This window comes from Pongo pygmaeus, chromosome 10 (assembly GCF_028885625.2).
Source record: "Pongo pygmaeus isolate AG05252 chromosome 10, NHGRI_mPonPyg2-v2.0_pri, whole genome shotgun sequence".
Taxonomy (NCBI): domain Eukaryota; kingdom Metazoa; phylum Chordata; class Mammalia; order Primates; family Hominidae; genus Pongo; species Pongo pygmaeus.
This window is the reverse complement of record NC_072383.2, coordinates 112,610,871-112,622,940: the sequence shown is the minus strand read 5'-3', so window position 1 is coordinate 112,622,940 and position 12,070 is coordinate 112,610,871. Positions and strand designations below refer to the sequence as shown.

At 49.5% G+C, this 12,070-nt stretch overlaps 1 protein-coding gene across 5 annotated transcripts in view; it reads left to right on the top strand.

The window, feature by feature from the left end:
* The window catches only part of RBM19 (RNA binding motif protein 19), a 142,585-nt gene that overhangs the window by 28,205 nt on the left and 102,310 nt on the right, over window positions 1–12,070 (top strand). For all 5 annotated transcript variants that reach the window (XM_063647120.1, XM_063647121.1, XM_054443794.2 and 2 more), the window contains exons 16-17: window positions 1,155–1,284; window positions 10,996–11,171. In XM_063647120.1, coding sequence (XP_063503190.1) covers window positions 1,155–1,284; window positions 10,996–11,171 — 306 coding nt within the window. The remainder of the gene's footprint in view (window positions 1–1,154; window positions 1,285–10,995; window positions 11,172–12,070) is intronic.

Here is a 12,070-nt window from a genome sequence, read left to right as displayed (position 1 = left end):
TGCACCTGACCCATAAGAAAAATTATCTAGATGGGGCCCCATGACTCAGATGGTGAGCATCCTTTGGAATGTGACACCATCCTTTCTTCCTTCTGCTTTGGGAGGACATGCCCATCACCAAAGGCTCTCTCTGTATGAGCCACAGTTGGAGAACACTGACTAGGTGAGGCCTCCTGTTTTGGGCACTGTCTGTTTCACCGACAAGAAGACTGCTGTCTTCATTTTGCACATATGAAAACTGATGCCCAGAGAGGTGCCCTGACCCACGATCACACAGCTAAGTAGTGATGCAGCCTGCTGTCTGCACACCAATCTGTTTCACTTTGAAGCATGTGTATTTTTCTGAAAACAGCTGATTTGCAAGGCTTTCATGGAGTAGGAAATTTGAAAAGATTCAAAAAGGGCATTTGTTGACAAGTCTCACTCCCACCCCTGTCCTGCAGCTCCCCAGTAACCGCCTAATGAGGCAGGTGTCATCAGTGTCGTGTTTATCACCCGCCTGCCCACGGCCCCTCTTTTTTTTCTTTTTTTTTTTAAGAGGCAGGATTTCCCTGGAGTGCAGTGGCAGAATCCTAGCTCACTGCAGCCTCAAACTCCTGAGCTCAAGGGATCCTCCCACCTCAGCTTCCCGAGTAGCTAGGACTACAGGTGTGTGCCACCATGCCCAGCTATCCTTTTAAAAAAATAACATTTGCATGCACACACACGCACACGTATACAGGTGTTGCCTGTGGATGTATGCACATAGAGAGAAAGTGTGTTCTCTTAACGGGTATTTTACACTTCCTCCTGGAGAGCTGCACTTTACCAATGATGTGGTCGCTCCTCGTCCCACTCCCATCTAAAGTATGAAACTTTAGAGTTTCATACTCTGATTGGAAAAAACACAAAGTGGGCCTGGGAGCTGCCATATGTCTGGTGGCAACAGAGACTAAAGCCTCTCTCCTGCACCCTGAGATGCAGCACGGGGGCCGAATGTTGTCCTCAGGGAGTAGACAGCAGTCAGGGCTCTGAGCTGGGCTCTTTCCGGCTCCGTTCTTGGGTGAGTTGCCCATCCTCTGTGACCCTTGGGCTGTGATGTGCATGGGACTGAGTCCCTCCCCAGCAGTGTGTTGTAATGAAGACCCACAGGGCCATCACTCTTGTCTCTGCAGTTCCACCATGTCCCCCTGTATCTGGAGTGGGCTCCGATTGGCGTCTTCTCCAGCACAGCCCCACAGAAGAAAAAGCTCCAAGACGCACCTTCAGAACCCATGGAAAAGGACCCAGCAGAGCCAGAAACAGGTAAGAGCTGAGTCTGAGACCAGGATGCCTTGGGATAACGGGTGAGGGGAAGGAGGAGGGTGGGGGGCAGTGGGAAGTTTCTCATCGAGCCTCTGGTTTAAAGCTCTGTGTTCATGCTAGAGACCAGTGAGGCTCAGACTCTCAGATTTTATGGGCATGTCCTGTAAAAAACAGTGTCAAAATTATGGATGCAACACGCTTTTAGTTTGTCAATTAAAGCTTTTAGGGGAAAAAATTACAATATATTAACAAGGATTCAAAGCAGAGCAACTATAAACAACCTTCCTGTTTCAGAGATGGACCAGAATGGCTCAGGGAGGAGGGTGGCTGGTATGGGAGATACTTATTCTTATGTCCTTGGAGTGGCAGTGCCCTCTGTTGTCCAGTGACTGCAAAGACAGGAAAGGAAGGGGAAGCCGTGGCCCCTGGGGGCCAGACAGGGCAGCCCCCACCCCCTGGCTAATGCTTCCTAGCTGGGGAAAGGGGTATCATTGGGCTTTGGGACTGGGCAGTACTTTCTTGTCAGGACTGCTTTGCAAGTCACGAGACATTTCACATCCCTGGCCTGTGCCATGGGTGTCATGAGTGCCCCCAGTCCTTGTGACAACCTGGAACACCCCCACACATTCCTAGATGCCCACAGCGGGCGGTGTACCCCCCGCATTGAGGACCTCATAGTCTGAGGACCATGACCACATCTTAGAGGCCAAGACCAATAGGACCATGGTCATTCTATCCAGATGTTACGATTTTCCTTGTCAGTAATAACCACTCCCCTATACACACCCACAATACAGCAACCAGTTGTTTAACTTATTAAAATAAGGGTGTTAAAAATAATAAGTCCTCAGCTACTCTCTCCTTTGTTCTCTTTTTTTTTTTTTTTTTAAAGGACATTTCATAGTTAAAAAAAAAAAATAGGGAGGAACATTGTCAGATTTAAGATTTTTTTTTTTTTTGAGACAGAGTCTTGCTCTTGTCCAGGCTGGAGTGCACGATCTCGGCTCACTGCAACCTCTGCCTCCTGGGTTCAAGCAATTCTCCTGCCTCAGCCACCCGAGTAGCTGGGACTACAGGCGCCCACCACCATGCCTGGCTAATTTTTTTGTATTTTTGGTAGAGACAGGGTTTCACCATATTGGCCAGGCTGGTCTGGAATTCCTGGCCTCAAGTGATCTGCCTGCCTCAGCCTCTCAAAGTGCTGGGATTACAGGCATAAGCCACCACGCCCAGTCTAAGATTTTAGTGAAATAGACTTTGCTGTACCTAACCTCCCCTGCCTTGTCTGCATTTCTCTTTCCTTGTTTCACTGTGGATCTTCAGGACGGGCTCAGCCAGCGCAAGGCATTCAGGAAGTGCCTCTCTGGAGGCCTGTTTCAGTCAGGAAACAAAATCTTTCAGTCCCTTTGCAATTTGAGGACCCAGAAGCATCCCACATCGTTGGGGTTAATGATGATTGGTGTAAACCTTGCAAAAGCCCATCTCCTGCTCGTTTATGAGTTAAGCTCTCTCCACTCAGTTTGGATCAGGGTCTCCTTCAAAACCTGTGCCTGCTCCCATCAAAACAAAATTCTCTTTATGTCATCCTTGCTTGTTCTTAACTGTCTCCCACAAATCACAGCTGCCTTGATTTTTACTTCAGTTACCACCCTTGAACCTAAGTAATGTTTTTTTTTTGGCCCAAAGCGAGTTCTCCTTTGAAACGCAGAGATCAGCCAGGGCTGAGCGGCACTGAAAACAAATCGGTGGAGGCCTCTTCCCGCAGCCTTGGGTGGCAACAGGAGGCAGGCTGGGGACACGTGGTGGCTCCCAAGGTGACCGCTTCCACCAGGCTCTTCATTTCCTTGTGTCCTGGGGATTCTCCCTCTCTGCTGTCTTCTTTTTTCTCTAACACTATTGTCACAATTTCTATTTATTCTGTTTATTTGTTACTTGTATTTGTTTCCTATCTCAGCCAGACTTCGAGCCGTGAAGGCAGGGAATGGGGCTGTCTCCTTTACTGCCTGGTACCCAGCAACCCGGGGGGCCCAGGCATAGGGAGGCTCGGTTCACAGGTGTCAAGGGAGTGAGGGAATGCATGAGAATCTGCCTTTCTGTCCCTTCGAAAGATGAGGCCGGGTTGTATTTGTCTTTGTGTCCCAAGCCTCTGGCACATAGTAGAAGCTTAGTTAGGTTTGAACGTTTGGTTTTCGTTGTTAGCCCAGCCTCAGAACACAGTGGTAACAGTAACACCATCAATCAAAATAATAGAGGGGGCTCCCTTTTGTCCCCACTCTCACAAATGGCCCTTTATTTTATTTCAAATGCTTATCACTTCCTGGAATTGTGTCATGAATGGGTTCCTTTCCCTGGTGTTGGTCTGTCGGACTCTGCCCCTGGAATGGCCACTCCACATGCCAAGAGCCCATTCACCTTGCTCACTGCAGTATCCTAGCACCCGGGAACATGCCCCAGTGGCTGATAGTGATCAGGAAGTGTGTGTGAGCGAACCCAAGGGAAAAAGCAGCAGTTATGCCATGCCAGGCATGGTTCTAAGTCCTTGGCGTCCTCATCATGTGAGGCCTAGAGCCCCTGGGGAAATGGCCCTGAGATTTCCAGTAAGCAGCCACTCTGTGACTGGGCAAGCCACCTGCCTCTCTGAGGCTCAGTTTCCATATCTGTAAAATGGGCATGATATCTGCCCCGCCCCCTGAGGGCATGGTGGGATGTCACATGCACATCACCAGTCTTCCGCTGCTGTGGGTGACTGAGCAATATAAATCACAGTGAATCTTGGGAGGCTGAGGCAGGAGGATCACTCAAGTCCAGAAGTTCAAGACAAGCCTGGACAACATGGCAAAACCCCATTTCTACAAAAAATACAAAAATTAACTGGGCGTGGTGGTGCGTGCTTTGTAGTCCCAGCTACTCAGGAGGCTGAGGTTGGAGGATCACTTGAGCCTGGAAGATCGAGGCTGCAGTGAGCTGAGATTGCACCACTACACTCAGCCTGAGTGACAGAGTGAGACCCTATCTCAAAAATTAAATTAAAATTTAGAAAAATATGTCACAGTGGATAGTCTTTAACTCACCATGGGCACCAGCCCCGAGCCAGCAGCCAAGCTGGGTGATCAAGATGGACACCACACAGATGCACAGACCCCCTTCCCCAGGAGCTTTTGAGCTGTGGAGGACAATAGAGCTGTTGGGGGACAAGTGAGATGTCACAAGTAGTAATAGAAGTGGGCCCTGAGTACAGAAATGTCTGCATCACAGCACAGGGTGCGTCACCGAGATAGCATGCTGTAGTTTACGGTCAGAGTGTTTTCCCACCCCCTGCCCGTGGGTCCCCCTGCTTCCTGGGTCTACATTGTAGGTTTGAGCATGTCCCCAACAGCCCCTACCTCCCAGAGGGGCTGCTTTCCAGAGCCTGACCATGACTCACACAAAGAAGGCCTTAGAGCCCAGCCGCCGGGCCTCCTTTGGCCCGGGAAGTTGTGTGTGTCTGTGCTAATTCCAAGCCCCGCTGCGTCCCACGTCATCGGTGAATTCCCACAGAGCTGATCTCCAGGGCCTCCTCCTGCCCTCACTGCACGCAGCACGTGCACAGCCCCTCCTGGCCGGTGCTGTTCTTTTCACCTGCTCCTCCCCCACCCCCACCCTCTTTGCATTGTTCCCGAACCTTCACCAAATCCCTGAGTCCCCCGTTGTACAAGGACGATGAGGGCTGGGGGGACTCAGCCAGCCCAGAAAGCCCTGGATTTTCTCAGGCTCCCATGGAAGAAGAGTAGGAGGGGAGTGGACATAGCTTTTTTTTTTTATTTTACCCCCTTCCTTTCTGCAAAGCTCTCCTGTTCTCTGTACCAGTCTCGAGGGAGGGGGACAGCGTGTTTTATCTCCCCACAACCAAGACCCTCACCTCCAGATAAAGGGCTCAGAGTGGGGGGAGGTCCTGAAAAGCTGCTTGCAACTGATAACAGTCTTTGCTGTCAGCTCCAGCACTGAGAGCTGGGAAAGGGGAGGAGGCCGCAGTACATTCTGTGGCCTGATTATAATAAAGCCCCATGTGGCGATGCGTGACTGGATTTGATTGTGCTAACTACAGATAGAAGCACAGTTCCCCTGCCTCTCCCAGCCCCTCCAGCCCACCTTGCTTTTAGATCCTTCCCCCGACTCCCCCGCCCCCAGGCCCAGCCCTGAGTCCTTTCTCACTTCTTCCCTCTTTTTCTGGTTCCTGGTGTTTTTGTTGGCAAACATCTGTTTGAGTTTCACAATACCTTATTTTTTCTTTCCCATCTTTCTTTTGTCTCCCCAGTTGGGGCCAGCAGCAGAAGTGCTTTTTAAAATGACCTTTGGCTTCATGGCCTTGGCTCCTGGCTGTCTCCACGCCTCTCTGGACACAGCCTGGCCTGGTGACTCAGGGAGCAGTAGCTGGCTGGCAGGGGCGCCCAGCTGTGGACTGGGATGCCTGGCACTGGCTAGCCTTCCTGGGAGCCTGAAGCCAGCAGCTCACCCTGCAGGGAGAAGGAGAAGGAGGGCCAAGGGCTCCCCACACTGGGTTGTCTTATCTCTCCCAGGGTTAGGGATTTCCAACATTTTCCCCTGGATTTCTCTCTCAGCAAGGCCTGCTGGGCAGTGTGGGTAGCAAGGGTGATACTAAGAACGAAACCGTTCTCTCCCAGTGCTCACTGCAGGCCCAGGCTCAGGTCTCAGCCTGCTCTGCATTCATTCTCGTCATCGTCCTGCAAGTAGGCACCATGATGGCCAGCCCCTTTTTAGATGGAAAGAAGGAAGCACAGAGAGTTCGCATGACTTGACCAAGGTCACACATGTGGAGAGAGCCGGGATATGACCTGAAGCCTTCAACTCTGAGGCCTGTGCTCCTACCTAAGACCCCACAGCTCCTCTCGATCACAATAAGCGCTATTTCTTGATCGCTGTGTTCTAGGCACATGCTGAGTGCCCAACATACTCATTGCCCACAAGTAGATCTGTTCTGAGCCCAGTGCTGGAGATGCAGTGCCAACTGAGTCAGACTGGGTCCTGTCCTAGAGCTCCCTGTGTAGCTGCGGAGCACAGATAGAGGAGCAAACTGTTCAGTATGGTGATGCCAGAACAGGACAGGGCTCTGAAAAGAGGAAAGCAGAAGAATGGAACAGCAAGTGGCTGGGCCCAGGCTGGAGACTGCTTGAACTAGAGTGGATAGGATGAGCTCCCTGCAGGGAGGCTGTGTGAGAAGGAGCCTGGCCTGGGAAAGCAGCAGACCAGCAGAACAGGCAGAGGCCAGCAGGTGCAAAGGCCCTGTGGTAGGAAGGGGGCTTGGCAGGCTCAGCCATCAGAAAACAGACCAGTGCGTTTGGAATGGAGGTGACGAGAGAAGAGTAAAGGGTGAGGGATGAAGTCAGGGAAGGTGGTGAGCCAGGGAGCAGGGCAGAGGGCACAGCAGCAGGGAGGCTCTTCAGTCGTCCAAGCGAGATGAGAGGTGACAGAGCCATGGCCTGGCACGTGGAGGAAATAGTGGATACTTGCATTTCCAAACAGCCCAGCAAAGTGCAGGTGTATGAGGATTGCTGGCAAAGATAACAACTCTTCTCCCTTCAAAGCACACCAGCCACCGCTCATGGACCTGGGAGGCCATGCTGAGGACTGCTGGGCGCTCCAGGTTGCTGCCCTTGTAAGACTTGGGAACTCCTGAAATGCCACGCTGGAGACTGGCTGGGTTCCGGGGCCTTGTGGGAGAGAGGGGGAAGAACCATTATCTTTGCCAGTGGTCTGTATACACCTGCGCTTTGCTGGGTTTTGAAACAACCTATACAATACATCCTATACAATATACTCACATTAATTTACAATTCATTTAAACTTCAAATGTAGATTTTGCATTCTTTCTTGTTCATAATTATTACATTATTGTCCTTTTAAAATTTGGTAATTGAGTTTACAGGCACTCACTGTTCTGTTTACCAATTTTCCTACAAATGAGCATGACTTTGGGGTTTTTGTTTGTGTATGTATTTTTGGTATTAGGGGAGAGGTGGTTTTAATAAGCTCCATTTTATAGGTAAGGGTGCCGAGACAGCAGTGAAGTCACTCGCCCAGGGCCATGCAGCCAGGTTGTGGCAGGGCTGGGGCTGGGCCTGCCCTCCTCGTCTTTTCCAGGCCCCCTTCTCCAGCAGATCTCTAAAGACTGTGATGCCCTTGAATTGTTAGTTCTTCTAGGATCCAGGGTGAAGTTTCAGGTGTAGGGCAGTTGTTGCTATGAACGCAAGGTTCAGGGAAAGAACGGACGTCTCCAGAGTCAGCAGAGCCTGCGCTGCTGGAGGAAAGGCAGACCCCTTTGAGCACATCTTTCATTTCAAGCTGGGTGTTCCTCCCAAAGGGGAGGGTAAGAGGGTGACTTATGGGAGATTGGAGATGCCAGGTGAGCCCCATGCCAGGCCAACTGCACACCCAGATAATAGGTCTTCACCTTCCTCACAGTTCCCTCTTGTTCTTCCTGGGCTGGGGCTAAGGGCAGCTGATCTGCCAGGGAAGAGATCTATCCATTCCTGGTCTCAGCTCTGTTACTAAACCCAAACATCACACCTCCCTGGGCAGGTGCCTGGGCATTTAAAGATGCCCTTCGTAGACCAGGGAGACAGGGTGGAGTCAACTCCAGCCATGCTGAGGGGTTCTGGGCTCCCTGGGTTGTTACCCTTGTGAGACTGGGAACTCCTGGAATGCCACGCTGAACACTGGCTGGGTTCTGGGACCTTGAGGGAGAAAGAGGGAAGGGCATCTTTGTCAGTGCTCTGGGGCAGGCCAGATGCAGGGAGCAGAGCACCGAGGCTTCAATGAGCTGGTGTACTTGCTGACTACTGCCTAATTCAAAAGTCACTTGCCATTAAGTTGCCAAGATTTAAAAACCATGGGATTTCATCTGTAAAGCTGGATTTCCTACTTCTCTTAATAGATCTGAATTCTGGCCATGCTAGGTTGACCTTTCCGTCAATTGGCCAGTGCCAAGAAGGGGCTGCTCCTTTAAAGGGGCCATGAGCCCTCCTGGTCACCATCATCCCCACTATGCTTTTCTCTATAAAATTTTTTTCCAGTCTTCCACGAACCTGTCTCACCAACCAGAAGGTGCCTGAGATTTCAGGTACAGATGCGGCAGCCTCCAGAACTCTCCTTGGGCCCCCTGTTTTCTGTGATGTGGCTACTGTGGTCATGAGTGAGACTGTACTCAGGGCATCCAACCACATGCCTGGTGCATGGTAGGGGATCTCATCAGTGTTCTTTCCTTTCTTCTTTAATCTCCAAGATGTCAAATGCCAAGGAGAGCCAGCGGGGTGGAAATATTCCTTGCTGAAGGTCATGGTTTTCATCTCCATTGAAGTTCTGGTCCAGGACCTGAAGTCTTAGCTGCCTTGCATAGCTTTCGTTCTCACCATTAGTGGTACTTTTTCCTCCAGCTTTGTTTGAAAGTTGGGTTTTGAGTACAAAGGGCCACACCATGGAGTCTCTCTTGTTGGGTAAATTGTGTTAGTTTCTTGGTTGGGGGAGGAGCCTTTGTGTAGATTTCTTCTTTTTGTCCTGGTGTCTGAGTCTCGATTCTGGGCTTACCCGAGGGAGGAAGGCAGCATGTTCAACTGATGTTAAAGAGACAGCATTATCACAGTAGCTGTTTCTGTAAGGGCTTAAAAGGGTTGTTTTATGACAAAGTGGTCAAAGCTTAATTAGGACTTGAAAGCATTAGGCTTCCATCAAAAAGGGCAGGACAGACAGAGGCATCTTTGGTGCTTGGCGGTGAGAGTATGTGGGATGCAGCTGAACCCCAAGAAGCCCCCTTACATCACACAGAAGTTTGAACTGTGCAAGTGAAGGTGTGAGTAGAAGAAGCAGGCTGTCTCCATTAGCTCCAGCGTACCCTCCCATGGGACCTCCAGGTGCTTCTGCCAGGCTGGGGTGCAGGGTTTAACTCTTAAGGGAGGTCACTGGTCATCTGCTTAGAAACATTGAGGGTGAGGGGTGTGAAGGCACAGCCTGAGAACTGCTTTGAAGAGTTGCTAAGACAGTTTGATTTCCTGGGAGATATGGGAATAGCTTCAGAAGCCTTGTCTTTGGAGGAGGAATTTGTCTCCAGGTCCTAATCACGTGACTTGGGGAAACTGGGGAGTTTGAAACGAATTGAACACATTTCCTCCTAAGATTTCTCAAAAGATCATGACACTGCCCTCTTCTAACTTCCTGAGGCTTCTGGCAGCTGAGAATGAAATCTACATGCTTAGGGCCACTGCAGGCTAGCAGGTCTAGTCTCCCTGCTCCCAACTCCCTGAGCTGCAGCCACACATACACACACACACACACACACACACATCCCTTGCTAACTCACAACTTCACATCTGCTCTTCCTCTCCCTAAAATGCTGTTCCTTCAGAGTGGAAGCAGGAGTGGAAGCAGTACAAAGTGCTAGCAGTGACAGGTTGAAATGACGACCATCCCTAATGCCATTCTCTAGAAATAAACCGGGAACACTTTGTGCATCTCCTTCCTGTGATCACTGTGTGTGTGTGTGTGTGTGTGTGTGTGTATACGCACATGTATGTTTTCTCATAAATGTGCAGATCATGGTTTTTTTGTTGTTGTTGTTTTTCGTTTTGTTTTATTTTTGAGATGGAGTCTCACTCTGTCACCCAGGCTGGAGTGCAGTGGCATGATCTTAGTTCACTGCAACCTCTGCCTCCCAGGTTCGAGCAATTCTTGTGCCTCAGCCTCCCAAGTAGCTGGGATCATAGGTGCCCACCACCATGCCCGGCTAATTTTTGTGTTTTTAGTGGAGACTGGGTTTCACCACATTGGCCAGGCTAGTCTTGAACTCCTGACCTCAAGTAATCCACCTGCCTCCGCCTCCCAGAGTGCTGGGATTACAGGCATGAGCCACCGCACCTAGCTTAGATCATGGTTTGAATTACGTTGAACATTTTCTAAAATTACAGTATACACTTTTTTAATATCTTAATTTTTCTCTAACTTTTATATGATGAGCTTTGTTGTGTGTCATTAAACGTTCTTTGGAAACATCATTTTTAATGACTACATATTTTTCCAGCTTTTGGTGATACTCTACCTTACCTAGTCTCTTATTTGTGAACATAGAGTATTTTCCGTTTTTCCCTGGGATGCATAACTCTGAATTTAATATGTATAGACAAAACCACACCTTTTGTGTATATGCTTCCTGAAGTAATGCATATGAGGGATTTCGATGGTATGTAACATTCTTTAGGTTCAAGGGGGTATTTAGACTCTTCCTAAGTTTTGCTCCCATTCTGTAATTTTTTAAAAGTTTTAAGTTGCATTTTAGTTTGAAAGTTCACTAAGTGCTGTTTTTTGGGTTTTTTTTTGAGGAAAAATAACATTTTGCTTAGGCTTGTGGTTCAGTAAAACAGTTCACATGGTAATTTATTTCGAAGTTCAAATTAGTGTTAGCTGGTCCTGTTTAAGGCTCCGTTTGGGGGCTGTGTTTTGTATTCCTTTCTCTTTACAACACAGCAGGGGCAGGACTTTCTGTCTGTCTCAAGAGTTGCTGAAGCTCAGCACAAGTTGGGGATCACGGTGCCCCTTCCTGCCACTGCCCGCAGAGGCAGAACCCCTTTACCTAGAGGGCTCTTTGCAGTTGGCCCCGGGGCTCTGGTGGGTTTGACATTATTTCATGGATTTGATGTTTTTGTTTTTGTTTTGATGGGGGTTCAGTGCCTGATGGCAAAACCCCAGAAGATGAAAATCCAACAGAGGAAGGAGCAGACAACTCTTCAGCAAAGATGGAAGAGGAGGAGGAGGAAGAGGAAGAAGAAGAAGAGCGCCTCCCAGGATGTACTCTGTTTATTAAGAATCTCAATTTCGACACAACAGAAGAGAAGCTGAAGGAAGTGAGTGGTTTCTCAGCCCAGGAGGGAGGGGCGTGGGATGGGAAACCCCAGTCTACTGATACGGCCACTGCATTTATTCTGCCCTGAAACATGACGCGTGTTAATATGCACTTGGGGGCAACAACCAGCACCACCTACTTGACCCTTTCCCCTGGGGTGTCCAGTAGACAACTCAGCTGAAGACTAGAGCATATAGCAGGGCTGGCCGGAGGGCCTGAGAGGGGCTACCACATATGCTTTGGAGGCATACCAAAATCTCTAGGGAAACCATGTAATATGAAGGCAATAGTTGTTTCTATGATGTAAACTACCCAAAAGTAAATGTCAGCACAATCCTCTCGGCCCGCCGGGAATAATGGAGAAGCCACATCAGTGAGTGAGGGTCTGGGCCTGACCCTGGAATCCCTGGATGAGATGAGATTTTTGCATTTATGGGAAGAGGGAAGGGGATGAAAGGACAGGGAGCTCCAAATAGAAGGTTAGTAAAAGCCAAATGAGGGCTGCCCTGAGTGAGGTCCGGGGGCTCCTAGAAGGAATTGGACCAGCGGGACCAGCAGGAAACAACGGGGCCTCCAGTTCCAAAGGAGTGGGGTCTGCAAGGTCCCCAATTTGTGGCACCTCCCTCAGGAGACCGTTTATTTCTAGAAACTGGGTTTGGCACAGAATAAACACTCAATGGGTTTTTCAGCTTTTTGTTTTGTTTTAATGAATAACAGCAGGCTGATAGCCATCAACTTGTTCTGGGAAGGAAGCTGGCCATAAGACTTGACATGATTGATTTCTAAAAATCCCTCTGAACCCTAAAATTCGATCATGGGGTCAAGAGAGAAGACTGTCCACTGAACATCAGGGGTAGGAACATGGTGGGCAGATGATATGGAGGCAAACATTTGGGGTGT